At 38.1% G+C, this 20,587-nt stretch overlaps 1 protein-coding gene across 1 annotated transcript in view; it reads right to left on the bottom strand.

The window, feature by feature from the left end:
- Positions 1–19,783, bottom strand: part of parp14 (poly(ADP-ribose) polymerase family member 14) — a 26,553-nt gene extending 6,770 nt beyond the window's left edge. Inside the window, exons 1-14 of the mRNA XM_015395084.1 lie at positions 19,573–19,783; positions 17,110–17,198; positions 14,580–14,610; positions 13,672–13,734; positions 11,651–11,824; positions 10,350–10,475; positions 9,503–9,604; positions 6,155–8,345; positions 4,677–4,883; positions 4,489–4,564; positions 3,534–3,770; positions 3,184–3,405; positions 2,987–3,107; positions 1,438–1,593 (exon numbers count right to left, since the gene is read on the bottom strand). Of these exons, the coding sequence (XP_015250570.1) occupies positions 1,438–1,593; positions 2,987–3,107; positions 3,184–3,405; positions 3,534–3,770; positions 4,489–4,564; positions 4,677–4,883; positions 6,155–8,345; positions 9,503–9,604; positions 10,350–10,475; positions 11,651–11,824; positions 13,672–13,734; positions 14,580–14,610; positions 17,110–17,198; positions 19,573–19,756 (3,979 nt within the window). The 5' untranslated portion in view covers positions 19,757–19,783. The remainder of the gene's footprint in view (positions 1–1,437; positions 1,594–2,986; positions 3,108–3,183; positions 3,406–3,533; positions 3,771–4,488; positions 4,565–4,676; positions 4,884–6,154; positions 8,346–9,502; positions 9,605–10,349; positions 10,476–11,650; positions 11,825–13,671; positions 13,735–14,579; positions 14,611–17,109; positions 17,199–19,572) is intronic.
- Between the last annotated feature and the right edge of the window lie 804 nt (positions 19,784–20,587).

Raw genomic sequence — 20,587 nt, 5'->3', positions numbered from 1 at the left:
TGATAAAGCTTTTAGTTAGAGTCGCTCATGTTATCCTGAGCTATCTCTATAGTTATGCTGCTATAGGCTTAGACTGCTGGAGGACATAGGGACCCCTTTTTCATCATTCTGCTTCATTCTATCTCTAGTCTCCCTTTCTGCAGAATTTATTAGTCCAATCTGAGTTGAACGTTCTGCTCTCTCTGCTTTTTCTCATAGTAGCTTCATCTGGTCTGTTCCTGTTTGTCTGTGACTCCATTATGGAGAGAAATATCAGCTGTGGTGCTTCCATCAACACCTTTCTTTAGAGATGCTGGAGCTTTGCCTGGTTCGGGATTGAATAATTTTCAACAGTTTAGGATTTTCAACATGAATTACTAGGTTAAAATGATCCCCTCTTAAACAACTAAACCATGACTTCAGAGCAGTTTTGGGGTTTTATTAAATTTGGTGTGAAATAAAGGTTTCTTTGGAACTTCTGAGAAAAAGAAACTGAGGTCTTACAGAAGGATCTAACAGGAAAAGAAAGTCCAAGGTCCAAACCTCTGTGTTTATCAGTGACAGGTTGGCGTTAAATGACTGAGCTGGGATAATAAAGATAAGAAGATTAAGTAAGAAGCTTTAATTGAATCTAGGAACCTGAAACCTACATGAAGAGCAGACAGATTTTAACAGAAATGAAACCAGAATCCAATTTCATCTCATTATCAATAAACCTTTTCTACCTTTAGCGCTTTAACATCTTGATTCAGTTCATTTTTAAGAAACCAAATTTCCTAAAACCCTCGATATAAGATCTAATTCCTCAGTTCTTATGAAATAAAGTGTGCATCAGTTATAAAGGTAATTTATTTATCTATTGTTTATTGTTTATCAATTATCTGCTTTTGTATTTCCAGCTGCATCTTCCCTTCCTGTCCCCTTTTTGAATTATTTTAATACGAAAAAATTATCAAAGTGAAGCAACTTTAATCCCACGTTTCTGTTTATGTTGCTTGATTTCAAAACAATCTAACGGCATAAAAGTCAGGCAAAAAACTTTCACTGTAAGATTCTCTAGTTGTCAGTTTCAGAGTAAACTAATGGCATTGTAAAGTGAACAAGTCTACAAGGCAATAAGGTTTGAAATGAGAAAATGTTTTAAAAAAAGGCAAAGATCTTTACTTTTCAGTTCAGCAGAGAAGATATATTCTTCTGTTTTAAAAAATGGAGTTTAAAGAACAGAAAACAGGGAGAAGAGTGTGAAGGACCATGACATGCCTTCCATATCATGACTACATTTAAAGAACAGATCCTGTAAGGTGAAACATGGATTGTTTTCCAACAGAAATGTTTGAAGTTGTTTTTTTCTCTACGATTTAATCATCTAAACAGATATCCAGGTTAAACACAAATCATATCAATGCACCCAGTAACTCAAAGAACAAACTTCCTTATTAAGTTAAAGACACCAATCACCTGCTTGAAGGTTGAAGTTCTGATTGGAGGAGTTGACGATGACATCACAGGCCTCCTTGGTAATGTCTCCTGAGGACACCTCAAGGGTGAGTTGACCCATCTGCATCTTGTAGACGCCGAGGGAAGGAGACGAGACAGTGCTGAAGGAGGCTGATGCTGAGACACAGAAAACACACATGGAACAAAAACTTTCTGTTTTGGTTGGAAATAAATGTTGCATCAAACAGCTAAATTTTATTGGTCTGAGCCAACTTCTGGTCTCTAAACAACCTAAATACTTAGATGCAAGTCAAGGAATGGTTTGATAAAATTAAAAAGGTAATTCCAAAGAGCTTTTTGAGGCAGTAAAATAAATTTAAACAATAATTAATATAATCAAATTAGATAAAGAAATATTGAATGTTACTTTAAGCAAATAAAAAGTTCCACTTCTTGGGCTTTATTGGTAAGAAGCAGTATTGATTCAAAGGAACCAACATTTTCTGTTCATCTCAGGTTTTTGGGGGGTTTGTTTTAGATCTTGGGAGCATAGAAATTAAAATGTTTCCCATCTTTTAAATTAGCACAGTATCAGAGAATCTTTCCTGTTTTGTTGACCTATTTAATTTTGAGTTAGATATGGGACCAAATCTGAAATGGGACCGATGTCTCAGAGTGTTTTGAATGTGAGATGCTTTTTCTAAATCTGTTGAAAATATTTAAGACTAATGTTTACTGTCTACTCTCCAGATGAAACCCAGAAGAAACTTATAAAAATAACAAGTCATGGATTCCAGGTTATTAACAGGAAGGAACATAATCCGGTGTTTGAAAATAATCTAGATGCTCATTTTGAGATATCTTACTTATAAAAAGAAATCATAGCCATCAGAGGATTGGCTGGAAAAATGTTTATCTGGTGAATTTATTACAATAGAAACAACAATAACCAATGTTCAGAGTCTATTATTGTTTACACTGATTATGGCAGAGAAAATTAATAGCTTCACTCTTTTTAATTCCACATTATATATGTTTAGCTGTAATATTCTAACGACCAAAAATACACTGTAATTTGCAATTATTAAAAAATAAGGTACTGTATTAGTAGGGCTTAGAGAAAGTAGCAAAAACACAGTTTAAGCAAGAAAATCAAACCTTTTCTTAGAAACTACTAACTGAAAAAAATGATGAAATAAAAAAATAATAATGCAGATTACCTCTACTCTACAGCCCAAAATAAATGCATGAGATAGAAAATCAATCAATCAAAATTCCCTTTTCAGAACTCATGAGTGGAAAAATCATGAGTTTTACCTGGTTCAATTTCATAAAGTCTTCTTTAAAGAATCTTTGGCTATCAGATAATAATTGCTTAATCAAAAAAGTAATGGACAGTTTGCTCAGTTTGCAAAAAAATCTTTAGTTGTTGCCCTAATTCTTTTATAATCTAACAGGGTTCAGGTATACAAAAAAAACTGTAAACATATTCTAATACAATACATTAACAGTTCAAGATCAATGCCCTCTAAAGACACTAAAAGGGTGAAATAATTCAAGGATTTCTTACAGGATGGCTGCTGAAATCGCCCACGCTGCTGCTGAGCTGCAGATCTGTTCCTGTTTGAACTCTCTGCTTCATGCTGGACGTTCCTTTGCGTCGTCTCACCACCAAACTCTCTGGTGAAACACTAGAAAAACACAATGAGCTCAGTCTATGTAATAGTTTGTCCTAAAACTGCTTGAACTACAGAAACATCTTCTTACAGCAACAGTCTCACGGTCACTGGGGTGAACCACGATCACCACCTCCTTCAGGAAACGAGGTGAGCTGCTGCGACTGAACAAGTGGATCTCCTTCAGCAGAAGTTTGGACACCACGTCTTTGGGAAAGCTCAGGTTTCCAGTCCCAAGTGCTGGGAAGGAAAGAGATTTCATCCTCTGCTTCTCTGCCTCCTCCAGACAGTAGCTGATGATGTCTGTTAACTCCTGCAGAAGCAGAGGACAGACAGAAGGTAAGATGGACTAACATGCAGGTGGACTTTTTTCAGTGCCTCCATCTTTTAATAATCTGTCAGAGTTGGTTCTACAGCAGTGTCTACAGATCCACCTCTCACCTTCTCTGCCTGCCTGGCCCCGTTGCTCCAAAATGGGCAAACAGCATGGAAGACCTTCTGACACTGGAGGTTGAATCCGTCAGTGATGACCACGTCCCCGAACTGCAGCGTGGAAACTCCGGCCTCAGTGAGGATGGCCATCTGCAGGTTTTCACCTGCCGCCTCAGAGATGGCTTTGGCAACAGCTCCCTGGTTCAGGTTCATGTTCTCTGCCACAGAGTTTACGATGACGTCGGTCTGTGGATCAAGATCACAGCAGATTCATCGTGTCATGAGATTATTTATGAATTTAGAAATGAAAATAGATCTAAATACGTGAACTATGTTCTCTCCAGTTTTTATAGGACCGTCCAGCAGACGACACAACATGTCTAACACACTCCTCATGTCAGGTCTAAGCTTTAAGGTGAGACAGACTCAGGATAAATACAAGAAATCCTGTTATTGAATAGAGTTGGTTCATGGAGTAACTTGACTCAGGAAAACACTGAGTTTAGACCCACTTTCAGAGAGAGGGACCTGGATGTCTCTGATGCTTCAGAGTAAATAAATCAATAATAATAAATAAACAAATATGAAAAATATCTAAAAAAAAAAATTGGTTTAAAAACAGAGAAAAATGATTTGTTCTTTTCTCTGAGGGAAAAATCTGCAGCCAAACAGAAGGATCGGACTCTATCTGCACTGACATGGATTATGCCTATTTGATGATGATTAACCTATTTGTTGTTAGTTATTACATTAAAAAAACAGTGCTAAAAAGGCCTAGAGAAAAACTCCTGCTGACTGTCTTTATCCTCGTTTCCTCCTTGGAGAGAGTCTGCTCAGATCTTCAGGTCATTTTTAAGATCAGAACATTTGAACAGCTCAACAATTAGTTCATAATGTGGTTTTGGAAGAGAAAAATCTATCCATCTTCACTGGACAGATATGTTCCTAGATCTACAGTACTCACAGTTTGGTCCTGGATGTTTCCTTGGCAGAGAACAATCTTCAGACCAGCAGGTGTGATCTGCTCCAACCCTCTTGGCCTAAAATCATCGCAAAAGTATCTTCAACATAACTACACACAAGGTTTCTGTACTTTTTGTAATTAAACACATGGATTCCTTCAACACATTTCAGAGAGAGTCTAAATCTTACCCTCCACGGTCTCCATATGTGTTCTCTTCTCTGGAGTTATGACCTCCCCAGTTAGCCTGATAATTCCCTTGATCACCTCCTTCTCTACCTCCTCCTCTTCCTCCACGCCTTCCTCCTCCTCCTCTTCCACCTCCTCTTCCTCCATCTCCTTCTCCTCCTCTTCTTTTACCAGACCATTGACCTCTCCCTTTTCCTCTCTGATGTCCGCTGGATGTTAACAACAAAGGTTATTCTTGGTTAAATACTTCAGACACAAATCATATAACTATTTATTGGGCTCCTGTATAAAAATAGGTAACATCAAAAGTCAACATTGTTCAACTAATCTTCACTTTTCAACAGAACCACGTTTGATTTACAGCCCACAACATCAACAACAAAAAAAAGTTTTAGTTCAGGTTTTAAGGTTAGGATCTAATAAAATAATTAACCAATTAGCCAGTTAAATGTCTATAAAATATACAATAAAAATGTAATATTAACTTGAACAACTTGGACAATAGAAACCTGCCCCTGCCATTCATCCAGACATAGAAACTACATTCTTCGCTGTGAGATAGGAACCTTATAACAGTTAAAAACTAAGTACAAAAAACTCATCCAAAATTTAAAGCTCATTGTCGTAAGTTTAACAAAGAAACTAAAAATTTCAAGCACTTAAAATCTAGACCAGATTTTCATCTTTTCACATTAATTGAATTGCAGAATTCTGAAAACAAAAAAAGGACAAAAAAAATGTAAGGCTGAGGTCCACTTCAGGTGGTTAAATTAATTAACCCCTCTCTAGAAATTAATGACGTTCGTGCAGAAAAGCAGAGCTATGTGTCAGGGAAGATGAAAGGGTCATCTTGAATAAAACTCCTCAATTGTTTGTAAGGTGGGCCCACTTAACATGGATGCCCTCGATATCACATTCGCTGAACGATGCAGGAACTTCTGACCCGAAGTATAATCAGGAAAATAGGCTACAGGCTTGTAGATGAATTGGCACTGATCTACTTAGGAGTCAGTGTTCTTGTCAAACTATGTTTTAGTTGTAATGGATCAAATACAAAAACAGTTTTAAAAATACGTATGTTCAGTAAAAAACTTACATAACATTATTTTTCTTCTTCTTAAAAGAATCTCAATCAAGAATCGATAGGAACCGGAATCAAGACAAGGAATTGGAATCGTTCAGATTCAAATGATGTCCAACCCTACAAACAACAAAGGTTTAGCTCTGTCAATGACAGCAGGACTCAGTGTCCAGTAGCAGTCATAACTCTCCTTCTCTGTATAGTATCCAACTATCGAACATCCTTGTTTGTTTGTACTTGTAATAAAAGGAGTTCCTCAGGGCTCTACGTTAGGACCATGCTCTCCACTCACTATGCAAACCATCTCTAATGATCTTTGTAATAACTTATTTATATAATATGAACGGCATCTAAAAACAATACAAGAAGAGTTAAATTTGGCCTTTTCATTAATCTCACCCTGAAGCTCCTGCCATCCTCCCTCCCGCCTGCTGTGGAAGTGTCATGGTGGGTCCAAGATCGATGAACTCCTTGTTGACAGCTGCTGCCATCACCCTAACAGTGGCGTCATTGTTGTCCACCAGGTGAATCTCAGTTATGGATCCTGGACCCAAAGGATGGCTACAGTATTCACGCACAGCCTGGGCGATGGTCTCAGTGCAAAGTTCCACCGGGAAACCAAACACACCAGAGCTGATTGCTGGCAATGCTATGGTGGAGCAGTTATTCTTTTTTGCTTGTTTCAGGCATTCTTTAACTGCAGACTTTAGACGGAATATTGCTGTGTTCTTGTCAAATTCAGAGTACCGAGGACCAACTGCATGTATGACGTACTTGCAGGGCAGATTGCATGCTTCTGTTACAATTGCCTCTCCTGGACGTACTTTGCCATATTTAGCCACATAGTCATCACTGATCGTCTGCAGCTTCGGTCCAGCAGCTTTCAGCAGGGCCAAAGCCAAACCGCCAATGTGCTGCAGATCCTCATTGGCTGCATTGACAACAGCGTCAAAATTAAGGCTGCAGATATCTCCCCTACTGACAGAAACAAGAACCCCATTGGCTGTTCTCACTTTGCAGTAGATTACCAGGCCAGTCTCTTCTACAAAGCTCCATTCCTCCTCCTCTTCATCATCCTGAACATCTGGCTGAAGCATCACCACACAGCTGAACTCTGTCATTACTGGAGTCAGGAAAATGCTTCCTTGGGACTGGAAATACTTCTTGGCTCCAGGTTTGTCAACAGTTAAGGTGTCAGCAAAGAGAGAACCTGACAACTCCATAAGGTGTGATCTAACTGTCTGGACATGAACATGAGCCCCACTGATGGTGATCTTTGGTCTTTCTGGATCAAACATTATGGACACCTTGTAGTCTTTGGCAACTCTAGACCAAATGTCTTCTTTTTTCCTCTCTATGAACTGAGCAACAGCACAGGACTCAACGCGAACTATCTCGCGAACGTGTGAGTAGTCATCAATGAATTTCCGCAAACTGAGGCTGACCTCTTTGACTGGAATGGTGAAACCTACGACTGTTACTTTGTCTCTTCTCTCTGGGTCAATCCATATGATTACAGTTTTCTTATTGGAGACGTTGTAGGTGTCTAAGAGGTTTCTGCACAGGTCCATCCAATCCTTACGCTTTAAAACTTCCTGATCTCTTACATCCAAATTCTGCACAGATAAATCTTTCTTCATCTTACTCTCAGCATCAGCCAGGGCTCTGTCAGAGCTTCCTAGTAAGAAAATACCTGTTTGGTCAATGTCATAGATAGCACTAATGCCAAGCGAAGTAAACATTCTCTTTGACATATCCATGGAATCCACTGTCCGGAGGTATTCCAGAAGGCCTGGAGGAATACTTAGAGGCTTCTGTTTAATTTGAAATTTTTTCTCTAAGATCCAGGACTTGGTTTTGTACACTTCTGCTGTCAGTCCTGTAATGGACAACTTCCATGAGCCTTCATTGTATGATACCTTCAACTCATTGGAAATGTCCAAGGCAGCTTTCTGCAGTCCCTCATGGACTAGAATGTAGTAATAAGCAGGAGAAATGTCCATACTCTCAGTTATACTTTTGGTCTCTCTTTCAATCTGACTCATTAACTTAAGGACGAAGTTCTCAACAGGAGCTCGGATTTTCTTCATATCATCAGCTCTGCAGGCAATGGTCACCACTTCTCTGGATGGATCAAAGTCCACCAAGGCATCTTCCTTTACAATTGAACAGACTTCTCTTTCAGCAGTTTTCCACGCTTCTGCGTTCACGTCACATTCGAAGGCTGAGTACTCAGACATGACTTTGCAGAAGGCGGCCCGAGCCAACCCGGCCCAGTTATCTATGTCGTTACCAGTCAGACCTTTCTGCCTCAGAAAACATGACAGTGGACTGAGTTTCACATCTGGGCGTTCCAAATCTACGCTACAAAAATGTGGACGCATTTGATCATTGATGCTTTGCAGCATTTTCTTCATTTGGAGGAACTTCCAGATCTGGGGTTGAACCTTCTCGATGATGGGGTCTGGCATCTTCCATGCAGGCCGCTCTTTGCCATACAGAGCTGTTCCCAATTCATCATAGTAGGGATACAACTTGACGGAAATGGAACGCATGTCATGGTCTTCTTTGACACAAATGCTCTTCACAACTGAAAGACATAAAGAACACAGACAGACAGTTGAATGGCACATCGAATGACCTGTAAAGCATTTTTCAACAGAATTTTTAACAGAATAAGGAACAATTGAGAAAAACTTAACCTTAGCAACTCAATGACTCTACTATCTCGAGATACACCAATACATTGACTGTTGGATATTTATGGCAGGTGTTAGTATCGCCATGGGGCAATATGTCCATTATTAGTGCATTCAGCATCCATGCCTTGAGATCATATGATTGCTGCTTTCTCTGTTTGCTTTTCATTGTTACAACAGAAACTTCATAACACAAGAAGGACAAGGGAGACATTTAACGTAATTCTTCTAGCAGAGGCAGAGCTGGGAACCACCCTAGCTAATCAGTGGCGACCCCTGTGAGCACCTCAACCAGTTGATAGGTTTTTTACCATGTGGATGTAATTCACTACCTCTGGAATAAGCAGTCCCCCTCTAAAACAGAGTGGTAGCAATGATACCCTCAAACGGAATGTCCAAATATGACATTTTAATTGAAATTCTATTAACCATAATCTGATAAAAAAAATCCAGTTATTCCCATCAATATACCAACACTAAAGATGACAAATATAATAATAATATGTGCTCTGTTCAGACCTAGCTTTGTTCTATTATGGTAGAGAAGGGAAAGCAAGACATCTTTGAATGACAACTCAACCCATTTAAAGTATATCTTATGCAGGGCCATAAATTATTCATTTAGACTGCATTCATGTACAGTATATTTTACTGAATGAACTATGTCTGTCTTTGGTGATTTGAAAATACACGTGTCAAACAAAGTGTTCGATGTTGTATTGTTTCATTGTCCTGTCATTAAATCATGATTACTGTCTGAACATGTTTCAGGGTCAGCCCTGAGAATACATTGGTCCTGGCTCAGCCACCACTAGGAAAATAGCTTTTCTTCTCCACTGCATGCTAAAGCTAGATTGAGAAAGCCTTTTAGAGTAAAACATGGTTGGGTAGACCAAGAAAAAGAGTGGAGTTGATTTTTCACTTGGACTGATTGATGTGAAAAATCCCCTCTAACGGGTCATTGCATGGTTAGCCAGAGGATTGTCCACAGATTCAGCAGTTTGAAACTTATAACTTCGATGAAGAAGCATTCTAAGTAAGAACAAACCTTTGGGGTCTTTAAAAGTAACAATGGCCGCCTGCTCCTCTGGTATCATGACGACATCCTGTGGTAGCTCCCAGTTCTTCTCAAACCAAAGTTCAATCATGTCTGCAACAGAATTAGGAGGAATCCAACAAAAATCATTGAGGTCAGATTTCTAAATAATAATATTCATTATCAGTAAAAAAAAAAACTCACTTTCTTAACTAGATAAATAATTTTCTATGGTAAAAGACTGAAAAAAGTGAGATTAGAAATAAGCTTTTTCATTTCAAAATTGATTGCTGGTCCATAAGATATACATGGTTTACAGTATCTTACGTAAAATAGGTAAAATACTGTATAAATGCTGGTAAAATATGTTCTGCAAGGTGCATGCTCTTGATAAAAAAAATAAAAATAACTTGGAAGGTGCTCCTGGTCATGACTCTGCAGTTTGAAATTTAAACATCATCTGAATCTGCTCTTCTTTATTTGGCCCCAAAGTCGAATGTAATGTACTTATTCAGATACAATACTTTGTAATATACACAGATTTATGGACCTTTATCATGAACTGGGATTTATAAAAACCCCCACAAACATAAAAAATAAAAAAATAAATATGCAGACAACAGTCTGATTAAATTATCTCAGTAAAATACATTGAGCTGACATGTGTTGTGAATTGGGGCAAAAATAAATAGATATGATTGAAAAAGAATTGATTTAAAAACGGCAATGTCAGAATAGATAAAATGCAGAAACTATAAATTTGCAACACATATATTTATTTAAATCACATTTTTTAAAAGAGAACTAACAAACCCCCCCTGAAGCACTTAAGCTATAGCATGTGGATGAGTGAGCGTACCTTTGAGCACATTTGAAGGAATCCTCTCCATTCTGATGCTCTTTGCTGCCCCTAGTGGCCGAGCTTTCAATCCATTCTTCTTCATCTTTGAGCTGGTCTGACTCGAAGAGATGAACTTTTCCACATCTGAAAAAAAAATGCTCAGTTTACTGTCTAAGGACTGAGACAGTAGGAAATAATAAAAATGCGTTTCCTTTTAGCAGAGGTGGCCTCAGCAGGCCTCTACAACTTTCACACCGTTTTAGCAGTTTTTATCATGGAGGCCCTTCCTGATTCACATCTCAGTCCTCTGTAGCAGCTAAACAGCAGCTAAACAACAAACAGTTTTAAAAAATGATCTAACTTTTTATCCATTATTTCTTAATTTGTTCTCCATCATTTCCCTTAAGCAGTTTCTCAGTTAACTATCTGGATTGAGAGGCCCTCAGGGGCATTTTATATCATGTAAAAAACTCCTAAAATCCTTAAAATCTGTCTTAAAGCAAGTAAAGATGCACCAATCTGATACTGGGAATGCACATCGGGTCCAGTATGGACTAATTAGAATTTCCCCATCTTTTTGCTGCTGTAAAGAGCAGAAATTCTCCTGACAATAAAGTGATTTTTTATTCTATTCTATTATTTTTTATCAATACATTCTATAATACAGTTACAGCGATCTAGTCACTTCAGTTTTATAGTTTCAGCGCTGGTTATATCATCAAACAGCAGCTAAGGATAATTTATATCAGTGTTATTTTGTTTCCTTTTTATAAACAATGTCTATGTCAAACATGATGCCTTTACTGACATAGTAATTGTTACTGTTTGTTCATTCAGCAGTAGTTTTGGAATTGGATATCGACCAATATGCTCCGGTAAAGGTATCACACTGGATTGGAAAAATTGCAGCAATGCATCTCTAAAAGCAAGATAAAACTGTGTCTTTCAAAGGAATGGAAAGTCATTTTATCTCCCTACCTTTAAAACTAAACACCAACAGATAAAAACAATAAAAGCTGAAGGAAAGTGTTTTTTTATTTTTCAGGTGCTAAATGCTTGCAGATCTCCAGGAAAGGTGAAGTTTTGAAGGCAACATATTACCTCTCATATTATAACAACAAATAACTTTCTACCATAAAAGCCATTCCATGTATGAACAGCAGAGTGATGCAGACACATAGCTTCATCCCACAGTGGCCTCAGCCTCAACCTTTTTTATGTTTTATTTTTTTTATGAACCAGCTTGTCAGATAATTCACTATTTAGATTGATTTTTAAGGTGGAACCAGTTTAGTTCTCTTCTTCTATCTGTTTGTTACCTGAAGGACTGTTGAAGGTCACCACAGCTGTGTTGGATTCCCAGATGATCTCCAGACTGTAGTCATTCTCCTCCACTCCACAGATGGTCTCCACCAACATCTGTAGCAAATCTTGAGACATGCTCTCTGAGACGTTCTCCAAAACCGCAACAGAGCTCGAATCCGACTCACAATCTAACAGGAAAAACAAAAACATTTCTTTTAATCAAGTATTAGTAAATAAACTTCATTTATATAACACTTTTCACAGAAAAAAAAAAGTTTTTCATGGAGTGCAAGTAAAATATGTACAAATATAGACTTAATATAAAACAAAGAGAATAGAAACAACTACTGAAAACTAAAAGCTTGTCTGGATAAAAGTGTCTTAAGCTGCTTTTTAAGAGAAAGAGGGACGGGTCAGAGCCTGAAGGGCAGACCTGTTTAAAACGGGTCTTATAAAACATCAGAAGATTCTGGACCAGGTACTGAAGAACTGGGTCAGAAGAATAAGAGATCCACATTTCTGTTAAAAGTCTTGCTGCAGCGTTCTTTACCAGTATTCTTCATTTCTACATTTTACCGTAAGTAGATTTAGCATAAATGTGTTTTTTTTTTGTTTCAGCTATATATTAACAATAAAAAAAGGCTTGACTTTCAAATTTCCAGAGAACTAATTTGCTTTTGTTCAACTAATGAGGATTTATTTAGTTGTTGAGCCATTTTAGTGCTTTTTGATCTAACTGCTGCTTTTAACACAGTTGACCACACAGTTCTTTTAGGCCGACTGAGGGACTGGGTGGGTGTCAGGGGGACAGCTCTGCAAAGGTTTAGGTCCTACCTGTCAGAGAGGTCTTTCTCTGTCAGGTTGGGGGACTGCACGTCATCGTCTGCCCCCCTTTATTGTGGAGTCCCTCAGGGTTCTATCCTGGGACCTTTATTGTTTGCACTTTACCTCCTTCCTCTCAAAGAGATTATTTTATCAAACATGTTATAGCGTAGCATTTCTATGCTGATGACTGTCAACTTTATTTGCCAATTGCTAAAAACAGCCACTGCCTCCTGAGACCCCTTCTTGACTGTCTGGGTGATGTCAAGGCTTGGCTGTCAAAAAACTTTCTGAAGCTTAATGAGAGCAACACAGAGGTGATGGCGTTTCGAAGTAGCATCTCTGACTTTGGACCTTTCAAGCATTTTGTGCGTTCCAAAGTAACCAGCCTTGTTGTCACCATAGACAGCGATTTTAAACTGAACGAACAAATAAATAGCGTTTAAAAATCGGGTTTTTATAATCTGCGTCTTTTATCTAAGGTAAAACCATTTTTATCTTTTAACCTCTTTGAGCAGGTTTTACACTCTTTTATTTCTAGCCATCTGGACTACTGCAATGCACTTTATTCAGGCGTTAACCACTGAGCTCTCTCGCGTCTGCAGTTGGTCCAAAATGCAGCGGCTCGCCTTTTGACAGGGACCAGAAAACATCAACACATTACACCAGTTGTTGCGTCTTTGCACTGGCTCCCTGTTCATTTTAGAATTGATTTAAAGATTTTACCTCCTCCAGATTTATTCTCTGGCATGTGCTCTGAGGTCTGAGGGCCATCTTCAGTTAATAGAGCCTAAGACGAGGCTTAAAACCAGAGGGGACAGAGCCTTTTCTGTAGCTGGTCCCAGACTTTGGAATACTTTGCCCCTCCATATACGGACTGCCTCTACTATGGAGTGTTTTAAGTCTCGTCTTAAGACCCACTTTTACTCTTTAGCCTTTAACAACGTGTAGTTGTGTGGTCCTCTTTAGTTTATTTATTGTTGTACTCTGTTTATGTATTGTTGTGTTGTTGTTTATTATTTGTTATGTACAATGTGCTATATAAATTGAAGTGGATTGGATTGTTTTTCATTTAATCCCTAAACTGATTAGTTGTTTATTTTTGCCATTATTCTTAAATCTTTGTCCAGGAGGCAATAAAGAGGAAACACTGACTATGCTGGTATAATCTCAGCACACAGAGGTATAATTACTCTTTAAAGATGATTTTTACCTCTCTGGTTTGTTCCAGAAGCTCCTTCTTCAGCTGTAGGCTCAGATCTTTGGTCCTTAGAATCTGCATGGAGAAATATTTTAGTTTAGAAATTAAAATTAAGACAAATTAGAGCTCAAAATGAACCGTCTACAGATCAGGAATGTTACTGTACACTGCTGCCACAACCAGGGGTAAGAAAACAATGCAGGATGGCATAAATAAAACACCTTTTTCTCTATTCTCGTTATTATTATTATAATCGCGTAAAATATTTTGTTTATATCTAATTTATGTTGTATCAACTGAATAAAGAAATATGCAGCGATATAAGTATTGACCATATCATCCGTCCCTTACTGCTATACAATTTGCATTTGTTTATTCCACATAACATCTTTGTAATCATATCGTCTCTGTGATTATCTGTGTGTAGCTCCTGATCATCACAGCAAATTACTGTGGAGCTTTAAACACTAATTGGGTATTAAGGTTTTTCTTAATCTGTAGTAATAATCTGATAAAATAAACTCTATCTTCACTGACACATCAAATAAATCAACAGTTTATTTAACAACCAAAGACTCGAATCAAGATTTGGATATTTCTTGTTTCACCTCAACATAGCCTGGTTTATTTTACAGAATTATTATTATTTTTTTTTTTTTTTTACCTCTAACTAATATTAAACCAATTAAAGAATAAAAGAACGAAAGGAACAAAATCAAATCAGTCTGAGTGTTTTAGAACTATTTTATAAAAACTGTTGCTGTTTTATTTCCCTCTGCTTTCCATGATAGAAAAAGGCCAAATTGATTAAAAACAGAATGAATAGAGTTGGAGCATCAATAGAACCGGGTCAAACCCAGCATCCTGTGGCAGGACGGTCAGATAATCACAATATGTAACCTAATTAGAGAAGTTTTTACCTGAACCATCGTCCTTGTTGTCCGCTGGAGTCTGAGGAGAAATCAGACAGAGAAGATTTAACAACATCTAAAATGAAGGGACTGTGAAAATATTTTATAGTGCATCTGATCATTGAATAAACCTGTAATAAATTCTGTATGTTTATAGGTTTGTTCATTAGAGGTGCGGCTCTAGATGTTAAGATACTGAGAAAAGCTTCAGAGTTCAGGCTTCGTTTTAAGGCCTGAAAGATTCAGGATATGAATAAAAAACATTATTCTAATATAATCACGATCAAATCAAATCTATATATCATTCTTTCAACAACTAATTCCTTATAAAGTGTTTAATGAGTTTAATAATATGTAATAAAAACTAACAAGTTTGGACCCTGGAAAATCCTTTTCTAATTTTAAGATTTTTCTTTTCTTTTTGAAGACATTGTTAGAATCTGCAGCCGCTCTCAGTGTTTCCCTCCCAAACTTTCTCAGAAATTTCATTTAAAAATGTTTTTCTTTAACCTTAATGTGGAAAAACTTCCTGGTTAGAGTCATTATAACTGCTCCCGCCTGCAGGAGCAGTTTGGACTTTGCTCTGCTTCTCTCTGGGTGTGGCTCCAACCCAACAGGTCGGTGCAGCAGCTGACTCTTAATCATTTACTGCTAATGTGCAGAAGGACAACAAAGATCCTGTACACCATTTTAAACAGAGGAGTTCCTCTGATTGCCAGCAGGTCGGAAAAACTGAGGACACTTCAGCTCAAAATGAACAAAGAAAACGTTTAAACCTTTAAATAAAGGCAGAAAATGCTTCTTTTAATCCTAAGCGTCACAGGGTTAAAAATCCTACAGATTAGATGACAGAGATTTCTAGATTTTCCTTGAGCCAAAACCATTTGCTGGTATAGTTATTTAGCTTTGGTCTTGCTGAGAAGCTGAACCGGATCCATGAATAATCTGCAGCTGGCTATTTTATATATATTTGACATTAAAATCCATTCCTGTCCCTTTTTTTGCCTCAATTTTCTCTGTTGGACTTTTATTGAGAAAATATTATAACTCACTCTCTGAAATGCAGAAAACCTTACAAATAAGGAAGTAAAGTTTTTTGAACCACTTTGGTTAAGGGATAAAAGGACAGGCTTCAGAGGGAGTGATTGGCTGCAACCTTTCTTCTCTTTAAGAACTGTTTCGCCACCAGGTACTAAAGGTTAGCGTCACATACTGCAGCTGAACCCTCCCACCCTGGAAACCACCGGTTTATTAATAGGCTCTCCCCTCTGGATGGAATCTGTGCTCCATCAGGACCAAAACCTGCTGGACCACAAGACAACAGCTTCTTCCCATCTGCATTTAGCCTCATAAACATGATCCCCCACCCCCCACTGACAATATTCCATAAAGAAATAAATAACATTCATAAAATAATAAACACATCTCAGCACATGTGGACACTCTGTAATCTAATTTCATTCTGCTGTTGTATATTTTTAATAATCGCCATTTTGCTCTTCCTCTGCAAAACTTGTACTATTATCCTTTATCTTCATAAAATCACTTTACAACCTGCATCTGTTTATTGGGGCGACAGTGGCGTTGGATGTAGGAGTTTGCCCTGAACTCGAAGGATTGACGGTTCAAGTTTCAGTGTTGTTGTGTCCTTGGGCAAAACACTTCACCTGCATTGTCTACTGATGGTGGTCAGAGGGCCCGGTGGCGCCAGTGTACGGCAGCCCCGCTTCTGTCAGTGAGCCCCAGGGCAGCTGTGGCTACAATGTAGCTTGCCACCATCAGTGTGTGAGTGAATGGGTGAATGAATGTAGTGTAAAGCGCTTTGGTCAAGTCTCCTGACTTGAATAAAGGTGCTATATAAGTACAGGGCATTTACCATTTCAAATAAGATATTTAGAAAGTATTTAAGTCTGCTGTATGTTTTTTATTGTGTTTCATCTCATCCCCACAACATAGTCCTCGTAAACTCTACTTGTTAATAAAGCTTTTTCTGAATCTGATTCTGCAGATAAGAAACCCTGAATTTATCACATCTGGGTGTTTTTGTTAAACATTACAGAGCTGGCACTTTAAACAATAACATAAGCAACATATAAACCCTTTATATTTGTACATCAGGGCTGTGTGGTTCCATCTTTATCTGGACATGTTTAGCAGTAAAGAGATGAAGCTCATGAACAGATAATGTTTTACTGCCTGCTACACCAAACCAGTTTGTGAAAAAAAAACTAAAATCTAATCTCTGAGGCTTGTTCAAGTTGGCCTACAGGACAGAAAGTGATGCTGTCTCTTCATGCTGCTCAAGCTGGAGGTTAACAGGATCTGCATGTGGTTCTCTGGAGCTACAGTGATCCTGAGATCAGCTTTTTCAAATCTACTCATTAAGTTTTTAATAAAACTTTTTTTCCCCAAACTTTAAGGAAAAAATCTGAAGATAAAAACAGGAAGAGGACTGTGTTTAAAAAAAAAATCTAGGACATTATTTGTTGGAGGTCTTCATGGAGGCCTTCCTGTTTGCTATGAGCAGCAGATGTTTTACCTGTGAAGGTTCAGAGCTCAGCTGTAACGTCAGAGGCTTGTTGTCTATGATGATCTCATGATGTTTCCTTGCAAGGACTCTCTCTCTGACTGGAAAACAATGGAACAAAAACATCATGTTAAAATAAAAACAACAAAGTTATGAACATGTAATACGGTATTTTACATGATTGGACGCCTCGAACATTCAGAACTGCCCTAATCCTTTATGTCATAATGGGTTGAAAAAAAGGGTAAAAAAAAGTCAATTTTATGCTGATACACTCATTTTTAATGAGCTTAACGGCTCTTAGACCAAAGTCTGTACTTCCTCTCCCACCCATTCAGCACAAACGCTGGTTATGCTGAAACTTTAAGAACTACAATGGAATTATGCTCTGACTTTTATAAGCATAACGGCCACAGAAACACTTTTTAAAAATACATTTACCTCCTTATTTGCACATATAAATGAAGGAAGACATAAACCCTGCAGCATTAAGACAGGGGAGCTGAAAACTACAGCCCTGATAGCAGATTTTATTAAAGAAACCTCATTAATATCTCAGTTCTGCTGGATCTGTTCCTGGAACCCCCTCTACCCTGAGCCTGACCCGGTTGGTTCATCTATCAACAGTCATCATGTTTTATTGCAAGTACGGCTTTGAATGGTAAAGATTTTATTTATATACTTTAAAAATAATCTGTTTGCACTATGGAACTAAAAACATAAACATCGCAAAGTATTTCTGTATCAAAACAGGCATATATCGCAATATTTTTAACTATTGTATTGCGTTTTAAGTTTAACATCATTCATAAGGTAGAGGTGGCACTCAGAGAAAAATGTTTGGGAACCGCTGTACCAGAGGAACACCATGATATCACCACCATAGGAGGCAGGATGGATCCATGAGCTCATGTCATGTCGGGTTCTGACCTGATCATCTAAATCCTGCAGCTTTTAGAAACACCAACTTTTAATTTAATCAAAGTTTGTCCAACAGTTCTGGTGAGACACAGTTAACTGATGCTATCAGTGTATCAACCCTCCAGACCACTCAGGTCTTCTGGCTCCAGCCTGCTCTGCAGACCTAGAACCAGAACTAAACATGGAGAAGCAGCATTTAGTTCTTCTGCTCCACTTATCTGGAACAAACTTCCAGAAAACTGTAAAAGTGCAGAAAGCCTGAGTTCCTTTAATTCATGACTAAAAACACATTTGTTTAGGATTGCCTTCCACTGTTCTAGTTAAACAGTTCAACTAAAACATCATTAGTTCAACTTTTTATTTTCTTTAGTCCAACTGTTTTTAATATTCGTTTTTGTTTCTGCATTTTTGGCTGTTACACTGTGTCAAGATCAGGGATCTTGTGGTTTCCTAAATTTTAATCATGTAAAGAATTTTGCATTGTCTTTGTACTGAATTGTGCTCTACAAATAAATGTGCCTTGCCTTGATGCCTAATTTTTCCTGATCTTAGGTGTTCTGCTGCTGTAGCTCCTCAGCCTAAACGTTCCCCATGCTGGGCTTTCAGAGATGTTTTCTGAGGGATGATAGTCGCTACCTTCTGATTGGCTCAGATGCTTTGTGTTAACCAGCAGGTGCACTGGCCACTAGTCCAATGTTTTACCACAATACAGAGATCAGAACCACAGGAAGGACTTTCACTGCAGATACACACGAGTTTCCCTTCTGTGGGACAATAAAATATATCTCCTTTCTAATTATGTCAGGTTGTTTCTGTCTCCATCACTGGTCTGATCAGATCTGAACAGACTCCATTACTAAACATCACTAACATCAATAACTTGCACCAACAGCCTAATGCAACAAGTTTTAGGAAGTCAATGAACCATGTTCAGTCAGTGGATTAAATCAGCACTGCATTATTTCCTCCTGCAGGTTGTTGTTTCACCTGCGCTGACTCACCTGTTCCATCTAGGCTAATATTAAACCAGCTGCTGTATAATGACTCTAACCTGATATACCTAGTCACCAGCATCCTCCCTGCAGGCTGACCTTTGAACTCAGAGGGACCTGAGGTCAGTTTGGGGACAAAGAAGCTGTGGAGACATTAGATCAGCAGACTGCTGGAGCCATGTGACTAATTCTACAGGAAGGAACTGAGCTGCATGCTGGGACCTCAGCTGACATCTGAAGATTGTTTATTAACCAGAATATGTAGTTTTTACATTTTCTGTCATATTTTGATCTTTAATAACATCTTGCTTTAACTCTTTTTATTCTATATAAGCTGCTGGAACTAGAATCCCCCTGCAGGAGTAATCCCAGGGGATAAATAAAGTTTAGTCTAACTTTAATAAGGATGATTATTGTCAGAATTGGTTTAAACAGGAAGAAGTGGATTTTTGTAGGAATGTTTTAGATGTTTTGAAGTCAGAAAGATAAACTGAGCGTCATCTTTGTCTCACATGAACTTCTTAGTAAACAGAAAGAGGAGCTTTGGGCCGCAGAAACTCACCCTCCTCTGATCGGAAGAAGACGGAGGCTCTGGGCGCCTCCTCCTCCACCTCCACCCGGCACTCTCCTCCTCCGGACTTCTTCTTGCTCTGGAAGTAAAGCAGTAGTTTGTTTTTCACCGTTTTACTCTGAACTGAGCTCCAGTTCCCCTCTACGGTCAGAGGCAGACACTCAGAGTCCTCCATGGTTCAGGTCTGAAGCCGCTCTGACACTGACAGGAGAAAAACAGAAACAGGGGGAGGAGGGGGGAGGAGTTCAGCGACAGTTTTCTTTCACTTTCGCTTCTTCATAAACGGAGAAATAAACTGAAGCAGAAACAGATGAAACTTATAGAGCAGAGCAGCTGCTGGACATGATCTGAAGGACTTTAAATGAGAACAAACGTTACATTTACTCAGAAACATAGTTTTATTGACAATAAATAGAAATAAGTGGAAAAAAAGAGTCAGCAGCTCATTTCAAGACAAAGAAGAAATTCCTCCCTGAATTATTCCCACACCCACACTTACAGTTGGAATAAGTTTAGTCTCTATTGCATCATGTTGTCATTTGTTTAGGGGATTGAGTATAAACATTTGTAACTTAAATAGTTTCAGACAGTTAATTGAAGTTTAGATACATTCAATGCTAATTAAAAAGTTCTGCAAAACATCAATGCAAAAAAAACAAACAAACATCGCCCTCTAGTGGAAATGTTGGTATTTCTTTGTGTTTTTGGCACCAAAAACACACCAGTACTCTCGAGGGACTGACAAACTATGTTTAAACTGTCTTTTTATTGGATGGTTACTTTTTATTTCTTATATGAAGATTTTTTATTTTTTTTCTTAATGTATGTCTTTGTTATATAAAGCACCACCCATCCATTCATCCACACAAATCCTACATGAACACATAGCGAACATAAACCCCATAATTTCTCTGCATCTGGTTTAATGTCCTAATGTTAATATTAATCAAGATTTTCTTTATGTGTTGAATCTACGATTCTTTGTGGAATTCATGAATATAACAAT

This window comes from Cyprinodon variegatus, unplaced genomic scaffold (assembly GCF_000732505.1).
Source record: "Cyprinodon variegatus isolate N-32 unplaced genomic scaffold, C_variegatus-1.0 Scaffold725, whole genome shotgun sequence".
Taxonomy (NCBI): domain Eukaryota; kingdom Metazoa; phylum Chordata; class Actinopteri; order Cyprinodontiformes; family Cyprinodontidae; genus Cyprinodon; species Cyprinodon variegatus.
This window is presented reverse-complemented; position numbering and strand designations above follow the sequence as displayed.